The sequence below is a fragment of the Anser brachyrhynchus genome, assembly GCF_964034855.1.
Source record: "Anser brachyrhynchus genome assembly, chromosome: 1".
Classification (NCBI taxonomy): domain Eukaryota; kingdom Metazoa; phylum Chordata; class Aves; order Anseriformes; family Anatidae; genus Anser; species Anser brachyrhynchus.
Window position 1 is genome coordinate 129,481,930 of NC_137694.1, and position 18,139 is coordinate 129,500,068.

The 18,139-nt window shown below is 37.5% G+C and overlaps 1 protein-coding gene across 4 annotated transcripts in view; it reads left to right on the forward strand.

Annotated features, from left to right (window-relative positions):
- Positions 1–18,139, forward strand: part of MAP3K15 (mitogen-activated protein kinase kinase kinase 15) — an 87,531-nt gene that overhangs the window by 35,365 nt on the left and 34,027 nt on the right. For all 4 annotated transcript variants that reach the window (XM_080576395.1, XM_080576398.1, XM_080576396.1 and 1 more), the window contains 3 exons: positions 2,876–3,069; positions 5,675–5,843; positions 6,888–6,994. In XM_080576395.1, coding sequence (XP_080432521.1) covers positions 2,876–3,069; positions 5,675–5,843; positions 6,888–6,994 — 470 coding nt within the window. The remainder of the gene's footprint in view (positions 1–2,875; positions 3,070–5,674; positions 5,844–6,887; positions 6,995–18,139) is intronic.

The following is an 18,139-nucleotide window of genomic DNA, read 5'->3' on the forward strand; positions in this document are numbered from 1 at the left end:
CAAATGTTCACTTTTAACAGCACTAGTGAAACGTTTAGAGGACTATTTTAAGACAAAAGGCACTCTATATTTGGCCTGTCATGCGTAGGTCCTAAAGTGGCCTTTGTAGGCCTAACTCCTTCAGTAAAGGCATATCTCTGTGCTTAATTCCTGTAGCCATTTTCATCTGAAAAACAGATCCTTTTCTCAACTTACCAGCAGTTACTCCTATTTTTTTTTTTTGATGTTCCTAAACATAAAACATAACATTTTTCTGGTGGATTAAAGTGTTGTGATCAAATATAAAAGTTTCACTGCTAGCACACTGGGCATATGTTATGTGCTGGAAGATGAGCTATTGAGAGTTTTTGCTTTTTTTCACTCTTTTTTATTTTTAAAGTTAAAAAAAATCTTGAGATAATAAAAACAGCTAATAATCCAGAAATAAACCCACTCAGCATACAGTCTTTATAAATTACAAAAATCATATAATTATATTAATTATGTAATTCTATGTATAGAATAGTTCTATTCTATATTTTATGTAATTCTATACCTATGAATTATAAGCCATAATTCATACATAATACATATTTGCAGCTGGAATGGCTATAATTGTTCCTTAATACAAACCTGTGCCACTTATTTGCTATCTTAAAAAGCAGTAGTTGGTGTGTGACACGACAGTAATTTTCACAGCTTTTGGTATCAGAGAGCAGCATCCAGAGCAGATGTTCTGAAGAAGTAAGGATGATATTTACAGCCAGCTCTAGCCCTTGATAGTTTAAGAAAAGTAGATGAACAGAACTGTTTTTTTTTTTTTTTTTTTTTACATAATGAAGATAAGGAGGACTATTTTTAGAAAGTTCAGTTCTTCCCTCTATATGAAGAGACTTTAGAATTTATTCCATATAAATACTGGACAGAAGAAGCTAAAAAATTGGAGATTGGTGTCTATCAGGCCATATAATGTTTGGTTTTCTTGGTGCTATACTGAATGGCATCTCTGTCAGGGGACAGAATATCTTTTCCTTCATGTGCAGCACAAAAATCATACCTTGTCACCTAATGAACTGGGTATGGACTGCCCTTCCCAAACATGGCAAACTAATTTTTGGAGGTACAGCTGTGCCGGCTGCTCTTCAGACAAGGTCATGTGCCAAAATATGTGCAGGCTTCCTGACTTCTGCACCCACAAATGTGTTTTTAATTGAACAGATTTCATATCCAAAACGAGGCAAAAACCTTGGTCAAACAGATGAGATGCTGGCCAAACATGACAAATATGGTGTTTCATACATACAATTAATATTTTCTGAACATCGTTTTTCTTTTTCAGGATATAACTGCAGCTCTCTTTACATCACAAGATCCATCATACTTTCTTTTTTTTTCTTTCTGTTTTTCCCCATTGCAGGAAGATCTAATTCATTATTACAGGCTTAAAAACATAATTTGTAGACAAGCAGCTTTTGTATGGTGCTGAACTTAGTGTTTATTTGAATAAACCTCAGGCTAAATTGTTTTAACATACTGGTTGCTTGGGTTGCAAGTTTCCCAACTTTTTTAGTATGAAGTAAAGATAACATTGCAACAGATAATGATATTGTTGCAACAGAGATACTGTACCACAAGGTTAGTGGAGAAGCCTTGTACCTCCATCTTTATCTGTTAGAAATCACTTAAAATTCAAAATCCTTACAGACTCAGATCAGTAACAGGATGTCCCTGATGCATGTTTTTTCCTGTCTGTATTTGCAGTAAGTGCACACTTTTATTTGTTATTATTTCCTGTGAACAGCTTATTTCTCTTATCCAGTGTATTAATGCATATAAAAACACGCCATCCTCATATCTGTTCTTTCAGGCATCTCAGCATTCTCCCACTGTTCACAATAACTTTAAATGGCTGCTGCTTTACTGCAGGTTTAGATGACATGAAAAATAAAAAGTATGATGTTGCAGGAGGCATTTAATGCCTTGGTATCCCCAAGGTGACAGCAGAAGGATATTCCGTGGTAGCTGATTTCATTAGCTGTATCACACTGACTTCAGGGTTCACACTTAGTTACTCTGAGTGCATTGTTTGGCTGACTTTTTACTTTTCTATTAAACAGCAGAGAATTGTTTTAGCTCAAAATAGGATACTGATGCTTAGAGTAGTTGTGAAATACTTCTTAGTTGTCTTTTTTGGGTCTTGCTCAGGAGTTGAAAAATCTGAATGTATTGTATTGGAGGTCTGAAGGACATTTCCCATTTTCTCTCTCATTTCAGCACCTTGATCATATTTATGCTATTTGTAGCCTCTTAAGGTTTTTTTTTTTTCCTTGAGAATTTTGTGTTAAAAGTCTTAGATATGTTATGAGACATTTCATGATGGGTTTATTTTTGTTGTTGTTGTTTTTGTTATTATTATTTGGTGTTAATGCCAGCTTGAAGCAGATGTTTTGTAAGCTTTTCTGGATTAAGCATCTCCATAAAGTCCTTAAAATGCCTGTGTTTCTGGATTTCTCTTGTGGTTTATGGTGAGCTCTGCATCATATCCTTCCTAGCACAGAGTAAGCCTAGAGGATGCAAATACATCTTCCCTGACCTGAAAAATGTGGGACCAGAAGGTTAGCTTGTCCTGCCAGGCCCTCTTGGGGTCCATGCATCACATCAAAAAATTGAACAGCTTTATTATATTATTCAGATCCAGACCCTTTTTCATTACTCCTGTTAATATTTGTAACTCTTCCACAGAAAATTCCTTTAATTTAATGCTTGCAAATCCTGTGTTAAACAGTGCACCATGCCTAATCTAGCTGTTTTTTTCTGACAGTAAAAGAATTCTTTATATACAGAAACATATTTCTACTTTCCTTTGTTTTCTAAACTAGATTTGTTTTTCTTTTAGGCTTCCAGTGGCAATTACTATTTTATTCCGTACATTGTCACACCATGTGCTGACTACTTTTGCTGTGAAAGTGATGCCCAGCGAAGAGCTTCTGAGTATATGCAACCCAGCTGGGACAATATCCTCGGGCCGCTTTGTGTCCCGCTGGTGGACAGGTTTATCAGCCTTCTCAAGGATGTTCATGTTACATCATGGTAATTTTGTAACACATAAACTTCCAGAACCTTTGATATTCTCTTTTTAATGTAATGGAGAGATGCAGAATCTCTAGTAGCATTGATTTTTTGCTGCAGTTAATACAGTGTTAAAGAGGCTTCTAACTTTACTGCTTTCTGTATCAATGTCCTGCAGCTGTTGCAGTTAACTAGCCATGTTACGTTAGAAAGTGATTTATGGTTACTTCCTGAAATATCAGTAAGCAAGGTCAGTCCACAGGTAAGGCAAAGTGTTTCAATATGAATTGCAGGGCATGAGGTTGTAACAGAAGATAAAATCACAGCCTCTTCATAGAACTCAAAGCCAAAGACCATTTTTTTCCTGTCACCAAATAAGTATATATGTAAGGCAGCAATAAAATGTAACCCTTCTATGTTTTGTTGTTTGTTTTAATATTAGCCTTCTGATATCACATAATAAATGAGATACTGTTAAGCCACTTATACAAGGGATTGTTGGAGTTCTGAGTACTGGGGCTGGAGATGAAAGTGTCTCTCTCTGAATTGCTTTCCATGTACTCTGCAGTCTGTTTTTGTTTATTTTTCTGGAAAAAAATGGGAGAGACTGAGCTTCTTGGTTGTTTTTTCCCCAGTGTCTGAAGCATAAGGTAGCATTGAGGGCCATCAGATTTCTTTCTCTTTCCCCATTGCCTTCCTTTGTGCTTTGTGCTCTCCCAGTCCCACTGTTAGGATCTATAGATGTCCCAGCCCACATTCACCTTGCCCTTCTACCTCCATCCACACCAGTTTATGCTGTTCTCTGTGAATGGGATATTGCTGGCCTGAGGAAACACAGGTTCCCTCCTTCTCCAATGCAGTGCTAGAGGGAAGGCTACAGGGAGGCAACACAGGCCCACTTTGAGAAGACGGACAAGAGGAGAAGCAGAAACTCACTAAAGCTGGTCAGCTGTGCTAGGCGATGCAGGAGTCAGGAAATTTGTAGCACAACCAGCTTAGTAGTTGGTCCTGGTAACAATTAATTTTGGTACCATTTAGCATTTGTGTCATTATGAAATGGTGCTCTGGGAAAGAGCTATCCAAAGCTACCTGTATATTTTGTGTCTGCCATTTACGACCAAGGCTGTGAGTGATTTCTGTTTGATAATTGTGTTGAAAGCCCTGCAGTAAAGCCATTTTTTTCTCTTCCATTTTCAGGCTAAAGTGCCTGAAAAAGGCTTTTGTACTGGTGCAGAATTAGACGCTATTGTGGTAGAGCTCTATGAAGAAGAAGAAGTAGCTAGATGACCCCACATTTCTTCTAAAAACCTATTCAAATTTATTCAAGCTATGTGTTAAATCTTCCTTAAGAGTGAGACTTCCATTCCTAAGTCATTTGGATACTTTTGAAAAACATAATTTCAAAAAACACCATCTCCTTTTGGTTTGGTTAACAAAAGGACTAATTATCATTAGCCTGGGAGAAGGCAGTACTGGATAGAAACTTGACATTGGTAATATGTGGTAAATTAGGCCTAACCTCTACTTGACAGTAGAACAACTATTAAAAGCTTTCCAGTAGTACCTACTGTGACCTTGCTGTCTTGCATTATAAAAATCATATGCATTCAATGGAAGACATAATGTTTTGGAGCACTTACTTTTCTTTGCTGTGTGTAGGGCGTAGTGTTTAGCAAAGTTGAATACTAGCGATACTCATTTGTAAACAAAAAAGGCACTGTGTGCACTTGAGGATGTCAGGCACCATCTGCTGACTTCCCAGATATTGACTCCATAATCTGCTCCAGATAATGTTAGCTCTAAGTAGCCTGTCAAGGTAGTTTATAACTGCCATATTGATAATATAGATGTAAATTTGTATTCTATAAAATATCTGGTGTTGCACTGTGCACTGATATTAGTATAAATAAAGTGTAAAACACCTACTGGGGGATTTAATGTTGTTGTGTGTTATATTAATACACATTATGCGTTATATTCATCAAACAGACTACAATGAAATAAGCTTTTGGTAGGTTGTTTTTGTTTTGGTTTCTTTGTCTGAAATTTTCTTTCCTCCTTTGGTTATAAAACCCCATATCTCCTCTTTATATCACAGTAGTCTTTTCTCTCTGTGTCACTTTATTATTCCAATTGCTGCCTTCTTAAGGATAGAGATACAAAGTGCCACGTTTATCATGGTCAGTAATGGGCCAAAATATGCCGCAGTTTTACTGTGGTAATAAAATTATCTCAAAATCCTGGTATTGATATATATATATAGCCCCACAGGCTGAGGTGAAGCAAGGTAGAACGTGTGTAATGATTTAATGAAAAATATAAACTTAGATGAAACATTTAATGTAGACTTCATTCTGAGGAAACGGTACTTTTAATTAGAAATTATAGCTTTTATTATAAATTCAACCAGGTTTCATGGTTTCCCTCCCCTGCTCAGGGAGGTGGTAGAGTCCCCATCCTTGGAGCCATTGGACATGGCACTAAGGGACATGGTTTAGTGATGGAACTTAGTAGGTCAGGTTGGTGGTTGGCTTTGACAATCTTAAAAGTCTTTTCCAACTTAAATGATTCTATGATTCATAAGAAATAACAGTCTTCTTCCCAAATATCTCTTTTACTTCTTTAGTGCCTATTATAAAGAAACACTGCTAAATGATATTAGAAAAGCTAGAGAGAAGTATCAAGGAGATGAACTTGCTAAGGAGCTGGCCAGAATTAAACTTCGAATGGATAATACTGAAGTGCTGACTTCTGATATTGTCATAAACCTGCTTCTTTCTTACCGAGATATACAGGTATGTTTCTAAAGACTAAGAAAGATGATTTTACCATGGGATTTTGGGTATTTGTTGCACACTTCATCATTTGTTAAACAGTGATTCAAAGCTGACACTGCATTTCTGCATTAACAGTTTGACTTGACTATTAGGCTATTTGCGGGGCCTTAGACTCTTATTTGTTTTACCTATGAACAAGAGGCACTGATTAGATGACTTCTGGAGGTCTCCTCCTTTGTTTTCTGTCATTTTTAATCTCCTTTAAAAAAAAAAAGGCAAGATGTTTGCTTTTCTGTTCCCTCCCCTTCTTCCTCTGCCCCAAGGTCAAATAATTTCAGAAACCAAGAAAAGACATTTGTCTTGACCACTGTTTTGGCCAGAGGTGCCCAAGTTGAGAACTATCATTCAAAGAAATCTTAATTTCTTTTTAAAATGTAACTGCACCTTTTCTTGATTTTGTTTTTAAATAAATTCTACTTTTGCTAAAACACAGCTAATCTGTGTATTGATATCACTTTTAAAACATACTTCAAACCATTCAACAGCAATGTTTTCTATCAGAAGCTAAGTTGGTTATTTGGTAAGTATAAATAAGTCATGAGAGCTGTGGGTGACCATATTGCCCTTTGTTACCTAACTTTCCTTTCTGAGATGTGTATTTTCATGCAGCCTTTTACCCAACTTCATTTCGATCATCTCTGGTGAGCGTTTTCTTTCTTTTGAAAGGTCCCTTTGAGAAATGTATTCATCTTCAAATACATAATGAACAAACAGATAAAGTAGTGTGAGGCCATCTATGATCTCAGTAAACCGGCCTCTTCAGCAATGTTTATGTGACAATGAATGAAAGAAAAGGCGTGGGGTGACGTGGATAGAAAAGTCCCTGTTTTATTTTTTAAAAGTTTTGTAGCTGTCACTGACTTTTTTAGGAACAGTCCACCTGAGATACTCTCTAGTCACGATGCATTAGTTTAGTGATGTTTTCCTCTGATGGCGGTATTCTTCAGCTTCTTTTTTTCTTTCATTTTTATTTATTTATTTATTTATTTGAATTCCTGCTAGGACTATGATGCTATGGTGAAGCTGGTAGAAACACTTGAAATGCTTCCTACCTGTGATCTGGCTGATCAACACAACATTAAATTTCATTACGCTTTTGCATTGAATCGGTAAGGATAATTTTTTGAGGATGTTTCATTATATTGCTGTTGTTCCACATGAGTTTATATTTCAACGTATAGTTCAGACAATAAGATCTGTTCCAAAGGCCACCAGAGTAATAGCGAAAGACTCCACTGATACCAGCGGGTTCTTGGCCAGGCTGAGATTGTTTATTCTGAGTCACTGCTTATTCTGAACATCTTGAAAAGTTTAGCATAATAGACTTATTGGTGAGTTATCGAAGTCATAGTTAGCAAGTACTGCTTGGTCTGTGAATACATGTTCATGATGCAGCTTCCTTGAAAGACTGAAATGCAATCTGGACCTACAGGCTCTCTACTGATTTAGCTCTCCTAGATTACGAAGCACAACAATATATTATTGAACTCTTCTAGATAGCTACAGATTTTTGTAGTGGCTATGTATAATATTTGCTTTATTTCTAAAGAATTCATATGATGATTGTATCAGAAAGTAGATGTTGTACAAACGAGATTAGATGTAATAATGAAAGTAACTGCTTAGATGCAATTTGCATGTTGTTAAAAGTTGTGACCTGCAATCAAACTTAAAGGAGAGAGAAAAAAAAAAAAGGCAACATCAGGATGGGATTAAGACACCAAAAGGATTATAAGAATTTAGTTACAGATCTAGAAAAACAGTTGTTGATGGGGAATCCCCACCAGACTTTTTTTTTCTTGTGGCATTTTTTTTGGAAGTTGTAATAAGTCTGGTACCATTTGCCAGTTTCATCAAACTAAGGAGTAAATACAGAAACATTGCTCAGAAAAATACCGGATATTGCTTCTTCATTTCCATGCCAAGAAACAGTCTTCATACAGCATTTTATATAATGTGTTCACTACAAAAAGAACTTCATTCGCATGCAACTATATGCAAGGTCATACAAATGAACAAAGAACGCAGTACATGCCAGTTGAAAAGTTCATAGAAGGAAGTGATTTTTGAAAAGGATCTGGTGGTTTGTTAACAGGCTGAGTGATCATCTGAATGTGATGCACTAGCAAGTAGTCTTAAGTGATCTTTGAAGAATGCAGTAGTAATACAGAGCATTTAGAGCATACAGCATAGGTGGGACTGATGCTGTGCATAATTCTAATGTCTGTGCTTTTATGACAACTAGCTATAGAGATTTCTTTGAAGGCTGGAGTAAAACCTACTTAAAATGCTTTTGTATATAAAAAAGAAAAAGAAAACAGTTCTGAAATGTGAATTGATTACAATTGGAAGTATGTCTGTGATATAAAATTCATCAGATACCTGACAATGCCCAAATTTCTCAAAGAAAAGGATAACTTGACCGATGTTTGGAACCCTAACCCAAACTTGAATGATGACAAAGCCTTTTGAATAAGGAGGAGGACAAATTATTAATATTTAGTTCTTGACATCAAATATATAATTCTTACATATAACTCAAGATACATAGTTGTGTTTTTTTTGTGTGTTTTTGTTTGTTTGTTTTTGATTTTGTGGTGTTGTTTGTTTTAAGACTGGAAACAAACACTGGTTGTCTTGATTCTCCTCCACTCCTGATATCATGTACTATTAAATCTTAGCTGATTAACCTTTTACTGAGTCTGTTAACTTCTTTTCCTGAAGTATATCTTTCAGAAAATTTAGATCTGAATACACGAAGATGGAATTTTGCAGTTTGCTCTGGTATTTATCACATCTAATGAAAGATATGAAAGATACTTTTCTCATTTGGCTGCCTAAAAATAAGAGAAAATGGACTTTTGGTATAAAATTTTTACGTACAACACAAGACAGTATTTTAAAGCAGGAACCAGTGTTTTGCTGCTTCTTATGATGATATATACTTTAAACCTTGTTGTAGTTTGCTTCCTGGCTGTACAGTTATCATTTTATGGTATGATTTTCCACCTTTTTCCCTCCAACCCCTAAAAACTGCAGGCTTGATCTCTGAAAGCTTCTGAAATTCAAGTTTCCTTAAGATATCACGCTGCTTTCTTGATAAGTGGTTTCAACAAAAAGGACTTGGCCCTAATTTTTTATTTTTTTTTGAAGAAAGTTTTTCCAACTTTCCATTATTTTGGGAATTTGACTCAAGATGTTAGGGTCAGGATCATGCCTTGTCCTTAGGAAAATACCCTGATTTGATCAGACTACAGTTTTTAAAACTTCATCATTTACATGTGCATATTAAAACTGGTACATTTCCTTGCCCTCTTTGTCTTCAAATTCTTTGTATTAAATTCTTTACATTAAATCTTCTGTGTTGTTTCAGCATTGCCAACAGAGCCCTTGTTTAAGACAAGACAAAATGGATTTGCTTACACACCTGCTTTTTCCATTGGCAGATTTCATTAAATTCATCATTAGCCTGAACCAGCATGACTCCACTTCTGTTATGGGAACAATTTAAACATTGCTACAGAACTTTTTTTTTCAGAAATGAATGACCAATTTTCCACTAGTAAGATTGCAGAATTTCCCTTCTACGGAAGTTTTTGCCTTCTTGGAACAAAGTGCGGGACCAAAGTCCAGAGTTTAGGACTTGAACATTTTCAGAACAAGTCCACTTGAGTTAAAAAAAGTCCCCCAGGGTATTGCTTTTAGCATCTTCTTTGGGATTTTTGAACCACTTATTTTTTTAAGAATAATTTTGATGAAGTTTTGTTAGAATCCGTTTATAAAAATACAGAACAATGTTTTCCTTTAAGATTCTATTAATGTTAGTGTACAGAGCAGTCTAGATGTTGCTTAGTATTGCTAATTGAGCGCACCAGAGACAAAATACATCAAAAGCAAAACAATTAGTAGTTGCAAGAATATCAAAGCCTGCTGAAGTTAATGTTTGCTTAATTTTATTATGAAAGTGTGCCGGAACTGTGAGCATAAACAACAGAGAAAGTTGTTCATTTATTTCCTCTTGGCATCCGTAACTGAGTTCTGTTGGCAATTAATTGCACTCGGTGTTTTCAAGACAGTGCTGTTCAAGCGCTGCACAGAGCTAGCGATGTGGCAGGCAAGTGGTAAGGGATCACTTCTGAGGGCCGTGGGCCGTTGCTGGTACATTCAGCGGACACAAGCTCAACCTGAACCACAGCTGTGTGCAGTTCTGGATCCAAGTTAACAAGCCGTGTTAAGGGAAGAGACAGGGTGTATGACTTCAGGCTGGGCACCGTTCCAGCCTAGCTGCATGTCTTCTGGTTCAGAGACAGCCTGGGTCGGACCCGGCTTGGATCGTGAGCGAAGCAAGCCTGGGCCTGCCTGCAGAGTACTCTGCAGGACAGTACAGCACTTAGTATTATTGTATGTTATAGAGAAGCAGACATCTGCATGTACGTTTCTGGTACCCTGATTCACATAGCATGTTATTAAGCAAAGCCTCTCTTCCAGATCAATACCTTCTTCCCAGATTTCCGTCTTGGAGCATTGAGAGCACCTTAAATTTGTCATCTCTAATGTCTAATAATAACCTTGAGGCTAGTAATGGACATTTGCAATGATGGGATTGTGCATGTTTCCAAGCTTTTTTCCAGGTCACCCTCCTGACTGCTTGTTTAGAAGCTCTAGAGAGCAAAAAGTCATTCCTCTAAAGTTTTCTAAGCTAATTAATTTTGACTCCACACAGAAGTAGAGAGTGCTCTCTTTAATGCAGATGTGGGTTGGTGTAAAAACATTGTTCTCTTTGCCTCCCAACTAAGATTTAGTTCTGACTATATCTTACCTTAGGCATAGGATGGGACACATCTTCAAGTTTACGTTCAGCCCAAATGTGCAACATGAATGTTTTCAATATTTGTATTCACACCTTTGGGATGAAGTAAGATGCTGTGTCACTGAGGGCTGTCTGTGGCTGTTTCAGAGGTAGATGGCTCTTTGCTTCAGTCCATGAGTGTACCTTGCCTGGGAGGCAAGCATAATGTAAGGAGTAGGTGAGGTGTGTGAGCTGCTGTGAAAGGATGTTCTCATATTCCAAGATCCTTGAAAGCTAAGAAATTTCTGAATTGTTTCCATTTTAATTTCTCTGTTTTAAATATGTGTCTAGTTGAAGGCTGTCTGATTTTTTCCATTTAGAGCTTTGCCTGGTGCGTGTAGCTGGAGGTCAGCTGGTCAGTATTTCAATATTTTGTGATGTTCTGCTTATCAAAGATGTGCCTGTACAGTATGATAAATGCATTTTTATTATACATCACAGTTCTCCACCCCACACATGAAATATCATTAAGTTCCTTGTGGGTCCTTTCATTCTTGTTGTTGCAATAGCTGAGTTATTCATCACCACATCATGGAGAAACAGAACAGTAGTGTTACTTCACAGATGTGTAAGTAACACAAAAATGCATGAAGTTCTCTAAGTAAACATTCTCAGCTTGGAGGTGTCTACAAGGAGCTTTTTCTTTTAAAGAAAAAAGCATGATGGAAGTTTTCACCCTCATTTTGATGTTTTAGAAAATCTGAATGGATGAATGTTTCCAGATACTCTTGCAATAATAATTTCTTTGCCTGGAAATCTAATCCAATGACTATCTTAATTCATGAAAAGAAGGTAGGAGTACCACCTGCATGTATGGCATGATGTTAAAACTGGTTCTCCAATATTATGTCTGTTTTCTGCTCCCTTTCCTCCCCTGCTTCCCCCCCCCCCCCCCCCCCCCTTTTTAACAAGCATCTTCTCAAGGGAAATGAGCATGTAAAATAATTTGATTTACTTTCTTATGTTGTATGCATATATTTATGCCTTTTGTATTTCAATGTTTTAAAGTATCATGTGAATTCGTTATAAGCAACAGTTACATTTTTGCTTGAGGTTTTTTTTTTTGGGGGGGTGCAAATGATGAAAAAAGATTTTAAAGGTATTTTTATTGCTATTCTAATTATTTTTGAAAAGCCTACTATTGTTTTCCACCATTCTTTCATAGAAAGCAAGTAAATGTGACAACACGTTCTAAAGAAAGGTTATAGAATACCTTCTCCTATTTAATCATTTTAGAGTTAAGTGAACGGCTTCTTGTTCTGTACTTCATATTGCCTCAAATTATCTAAAAAGCATTGAGCAAGTCATGTGAGCAGAACAAATCATGATCAATGGAACAGGAAAGCTTTGCAATCCGTTTCTATGAATTTTACTTGTTTGTTTGTAATCGGGTTAGGAGAGTAATGAAAAAGGATGCTAGTTTGTTCTTCATAGTTTTATTTCCTGCTGCTGTAGTGTGTGTGTATATATATACAGTAGACGAAGTACAGATGTTTATAGTTAATTCAAATGCTAAGATGGATGTCAACTGGATGTTTGCTTAGGATCTACTTCAGTAATTTAGTTCTGCATAGCAAAGTTTTTGCAGTATACTTGTTTGAATGAATACCTTTCAGTTACCCTTACTTACCAAAGCTGGAGTTACCAGATGTTACACAGTTTCAAAGTATGGAAGCTTGCAAAGAGGCAAAGGTTATGTCAAATTTTGTTCAAAACAGAGTAGATTCTGGCTACTTTCAGACCAGGCCAGGCATGAAGCCAAAGCTATGAAGACTTCGGTCTCTTTCCAAGGCAGTTCTGTCCTCACTTATTAAAGATGAGGGCATCTGCAGTCACTGTTATTTAACTCAACATGCTGTGTTTTAACAATACGCACACACAAAAAGCAATTACCAAGTGAAGGGATTAACAGAGTGCAAGTAGAAAATCACTAGTAATTGTGAGTAATGGTAGCTATAGGAAATTATTCCCATTGAAATGCACTGGGTTATTTGAAATGTAATTCTGTTCTCTGATGACTCAGATTAGAAAAATCACATCATGGGGTTCCTCATTTCATATAAGAGGCTTGCATGAAACATCTGAAGTGTACATGAGCAAAAAAAATGCTATTTTTTCATTGTCACGGCTATCTGAAGACCTGCAAATTTAGTTCCAATCTCAAAGCTTAATTTGGGGTCTTGTTTCCTCATTCACTTTTGTGAATATCAAATGTTCTTCAATCAAATTGGTTCTTCAATCAAATTGCATCCTCAGTGAAATGTCTTAACTCACAAATTAATTATAATTATCTTTTAAAGTAAAGGTTATGTGCAATAACTCTAATAAAATTAGTTATTGCAAGTCTCAAAAATTATGAATTTTTGGAAATATTTTTTGCTGTACTTTTCTATACAGTTATTAGCAGTTCAGATTATCTGCTATGCAGTCACCGTGACATCTGTAACTAACTCAATGTTCTTATTTTTGTGCAAGAAAATGAAAAATTCACATTTTAATATCAATTGCATATTATTGTAAGCTAAGGTGTTGTATAGGATAATAAATGCACACACTGTTGTCTAGAAAGACCAGTTATTTTTTGAATGGTTGTATTTATACTAACACGATGTTGTCTCATTCACATTCTCTCTGCTATGTGACAGTGAGATCAGGTGTTTTAATGACAATACATGCCATAAACTAGCAGCTTCAAGGCTGAAATCACAAGATAATCAAGATCTATATAGGAGTGCAGTGGAAAAAAACAGGTTACTGTTTTTGAATGTAACGCTGTGTGGGAAAGGTTTTCAGAAACATGTTTCTGTTTTGTTTGTTCTCCTGTACATAGCTCTTCAAGAAATCTGCTTGCTTAAACTAATAAGAGAAGGTAAATCAATAAGTAAAAATGACATACAAAGGAAACTAAAGTTGCATTCCGTTGAACAAATTATTTTTCACTGATATAAGGTCTTTCGTAGTATGTAGTCTCCAGCTAGACAGATGGAAACAAGCCATACAGGAAAAGATGTGAACAAAAAGGTGAAGGAGAAGAAAAAAATTCTATCACCTCGTACTTGCAATACAAGTTAATTCTTGTCCTAGTGAAATCCCTTCTGTTCCTGTTAACTTCATTGGACAAAGACTTTGTTCACTGAGTGTAGTTCTGGCTCCAAAGCTTTAAAGCTGGTACAACCAGCCTATGAAATGTGAACAAGTTTTGTTTTAGGGATATTTAAAATAAGGACTCATTGTAATGACTGCAATGGAGAAAGGATTCAGAGAAGATAATGGATTTAAGGGAGATGAAGGAAGTGTGAAGCTATAAAATGAAAAAGAAGGTGAAAAAAAGAGTTTGCTTGTTGCTGAAAGGCAGCGTTGTTCCAGGTAAGAGACTGATGTCAATATGATTTTTGAGATGTTTGTGAGTTAGGGGAGAGAAACAGCATTAGGATGGCCATAATCTCTCAGGGTGTATTTCTTGCTAGCTTAGATTCCCATCTGACAGTGGTCAGTAGCAGATATCTAGGGAAGAGTATGGAGACAGAAAATGTATAGTGATAAAATCTCCCCAAATACTCCCACTGCATCCACCAACTTGTGGCTCAGTGACTTCCTGAGACAGCGGCAGTAAATTTTCTGTTTATCATGTAAATTTGGGAAGGGAAAAGGAGGATAGATTTATATAAAGATTCAGTTTTCTGCAAATTATGAATGATTGCTGGTTTTGTAACCTTTCTCCATTAGTACAAACACAGAGAAAACTTGAACGCACTAAAGCAAACCCCAACAAATTACTTTTGAGCTTTCAGCGGGAGAGGCCTAGAGAATGGTGCAGGTGAGGAATGGGGACAGGACTGATTTCCAGAAGGCATGTTTCTGGTGCTGTTAGCAGTTCACGAGTTTTTAATTTGAAACTTAGCGTCTCAGTTACCTTAAATATCAATAGCTAAGAAAGATGCTGTGTGTACGATATAAGGAGAGAGCATGAGCACACCCCTGGGCACCCTTAGGACTTCACTGCATGTATATGCAAAGTTGTTTAAGTTGTATTGTATCCCAGAAATGAAGAGGCTAACAAACTGTGTGCTGAACAGTGCCAACGAAAAATGCCTATTTCAAATTAGTACTTAGTCTCCAAAGTGACTGGTGTGTGTCATACCATGAGAAACATAATATACTTCAGTGTAAGCTGGCCTGTAACCAAGGAGTTGGGGGCTGCGGTCAGTCCCTGACGCTTTGTCTCCGCCGCTCCTTCACGGTCCCTCTCTGCCCCTGCTCCCCGTGGGGTCCCTCCCACGGGATGCCGTCCTGCCCGAACTGAGCCTGCGGGGGCTGCCCACAGGCAGCAGCTCTTCAAGCACTGCTCCCACACGGCTCCGTACCACGGGGTCCATCCACCCCCCAGGAGCAAACTGCTCCAGCACGGGTCCCCCACGGGCGGCAGCTCCCCCCAGACCCCCTGCTCCTGCGTGGGCTCCTCTCCACGGGCTGCAGCTCCGGCCCGGGGCCTGCTCCTGCGGGGGCTCTCCATGGGCCGCAGCCTCCTCCAGGCCACATCCACCTGCTCCACCGGGGGCTCCTCCACGGGCTGCAGCGTGGAGATCTGCTCCGTGTGGGACCCGTGGGCTGCAGGGGGACAGCCTGCTCCACCAGGGGCCTCTGCACAGGCCGCAGGGGAACTGCTGCTGCCTGCCTGGAGCACCTCCTGCCCTCCTGCTGCACTCACCTGGGGGGCTGCAGGGCTGCTTCTCACTCCCTTCTCCCAGCTGCTGTTGTACAGCAGGCTTTTTTTTTTTTTTTTCCACTTCCTTAAATCTGCTCTCCCAGAGGCACAACCAGTGTTGCTCAATGGCTCAGCTCTGGCCAGCTGCAGGTCCCTTTTGGCGCTGGCTGGAGCTGGCTCTGCTCTGACATGGGGCAGCTGCTGGGCTCTGCTCACAGAGGCCACCCCTGCAGCCCCACTGCTACCAAAACCTTGTCACATAAACCCAATACAAAGATTCAGCTTTTTAGAAAAATCTATTGTTGGGAGATGGTCCTGCTCTGAGCAGGAGATCCTATTAGATGACCTTCAGAAGTCTCTTCCAACCTGCAATTTTGTGATTCACTTTGCCACAATTCTATGTGGGGACTGAGGAGGCTGGGGAAGCTTATCTAATGGATATTGGGCAAATAAAATAGATGCCAGTGCTACAGCCTTGAGAATATATGGTAATCTCTTTTACTGCATTGATAGCATTACAGGCCTGCTTTCAAGACACATTAAAGCAAGTTATAAACTGTCAGACGTGCAGATCCTAAAGTGTGGGGTATGAAATAACAGGCGAAAATTTTTCTTGGTCATGTGTAACAGGTACTGTATGTTATGAAACAGTATATTTTCATGTTGACATATAGAAGTTGCTTGTAGCCTAAATTATGTGACCTTTTTAATTTTTATTTTATTGTATTTATTTTATTTATTATTTTATTTTATTTTTTCTTTGTTAGTCCTCTCTTTTGGGGATTGCTTGATAGGTTTATAACTGTTCCTAAATTTGTAGATTTTTGTAATTGGGTTTATATTGCCCAAGAGTCATCAAATTATGCCGCAGTGAAAAATACCATTTATATAAAAGTGTCTAAACTGATTTTTGTTTAATAATATCCTGTGTTATTGTATACTTGTTTAAAATAAATGAAATTTAGCACTGAACAATATATTTTTAATGAAGATTTGCTTTTTACCTTATATGAACCAAATAAATCATAGCATTCCTTACTATGAGATAGAAGCCTTTAATTTTGAGGTCTCTAACACACTGGTTCTTTATGTCTTGGTCTCATGAAATGCTCCTCGTATTTTTTTTTTCAGTGTGTGCAGGTTCATCCTTTGATGTCCAAAAGAGTCAATATGTGCACTGTCCTATTTTAATCAGTCTTGCTTTATGCATTGTTTTTTGTTGGTGGTGGTGGTGGTTGTTTTGTTTTGTTTTTTAAAGTTGTTTCAACCAATATAAAACATACCTTAATTTTGTTAATTTAACCTGATTTCAGGCAGGACAGAGTTGAGTCCATTTGTCTTGTCTTGGAAGCAGTCATTTTTTTCATATGAAAGTGCTGTAAGTTAGGTGCTCGTGCATTCCTTGCTTTTTCATCAAAAGCTTCAGCACATGACAAGTTTTCTGATCGTTATGCATGTGCTTATTGGGAGCTGTTGGACTTATGTTTTAGGGCCCAATTTTGTTCTAAGCTTTGTTTACCCAGTTTTCTCTTTATTCATCTTAACAACGATACCTAGCTCAGAGACTCTGGTTAGTTCAGAAGAGGTTTGTATGAAGCTTGTGACCAGTGCTATGGATTTTACCCCCACACTTTAAAATTTCATTTAATTTCCTGTAAAACTAAAAGAAGATACCAAGTTTCTCCTTGTCTGCTCATTAGAGAAGACCAGTATTAGTTTCAGAACAACAATCAATCTGAAGAAAATAATGCTCCAAAAATATGCAAGTACTTGCTGTGAAAGTTTACTCTGTGCCACTGACACTAAAGGCAGGATAAAGCCTGCACAGGTAGCTACAAATCTCTTTAATCTTATTACGTGTTTTCCATCACCTAACGTGCACAGCAGCCTGTTTTTGTTGTTGTTTTCCTGCAGATGTGTGGTTATTGGTTTTGTTGCATCAGGTGGTTACCTAAGAAACTGAGCCATTTTGCAGTACATATTAATCCTTTCAGGGTCTGCAAATACTAGATTCACCAGAAACTCTTATCTCCTACTGATACTGCTGACAAAGTAATCATAGTACTTGTAAGCCTGTTCCTGAATACCTAGGTAGGGATCAGGAAATTGTAAACAGTTCTGAAAGGGGGTCGGTAAATATTTTAGATCTCTTGAGTGATTAAAAAATGTCTTGGAGAGGCTATTAAGCTCTAAAGCTGTGTTTGCTTTACTCTTGCAAATAAACATTTTTGTTTGTTCTAAGCGACATTTTGCAATAAATAGTGAATTCTAAACTTAAAGACCAACAAGGTAAAGTGAGGTAGAAATTCTCATGTTCTGTTTAATAATAATAAGGAACTGAAATGATACTTAATCACTGTTTTTTTCTTACTGATGCAATTGATATATATTTGACCAAATACAAGCTTTATGACAGCTGTTTTTCCCCCAATTTTTCTCCAAACTGAAGAATTTTAATTAAGAGATAAATACAAATCAGTTTTGTCCTTTTATTTTTCTTGTAGTTCTAAGTCCCCATATTGATCTCTATCACTCTTTTGTCTGAAGTAGAATTGACCTGGCTTCTTCTGTACTCAGTCAGTATTGTCCAATACTGGTTTTGGATCCTCTGGATTCAATAATACAAATCCTGGTCATAGCTGAATGAGCTATCAGCCAGACTGCTGCAAATCATCAGCATTTTCAGAACCAATCGCTTAA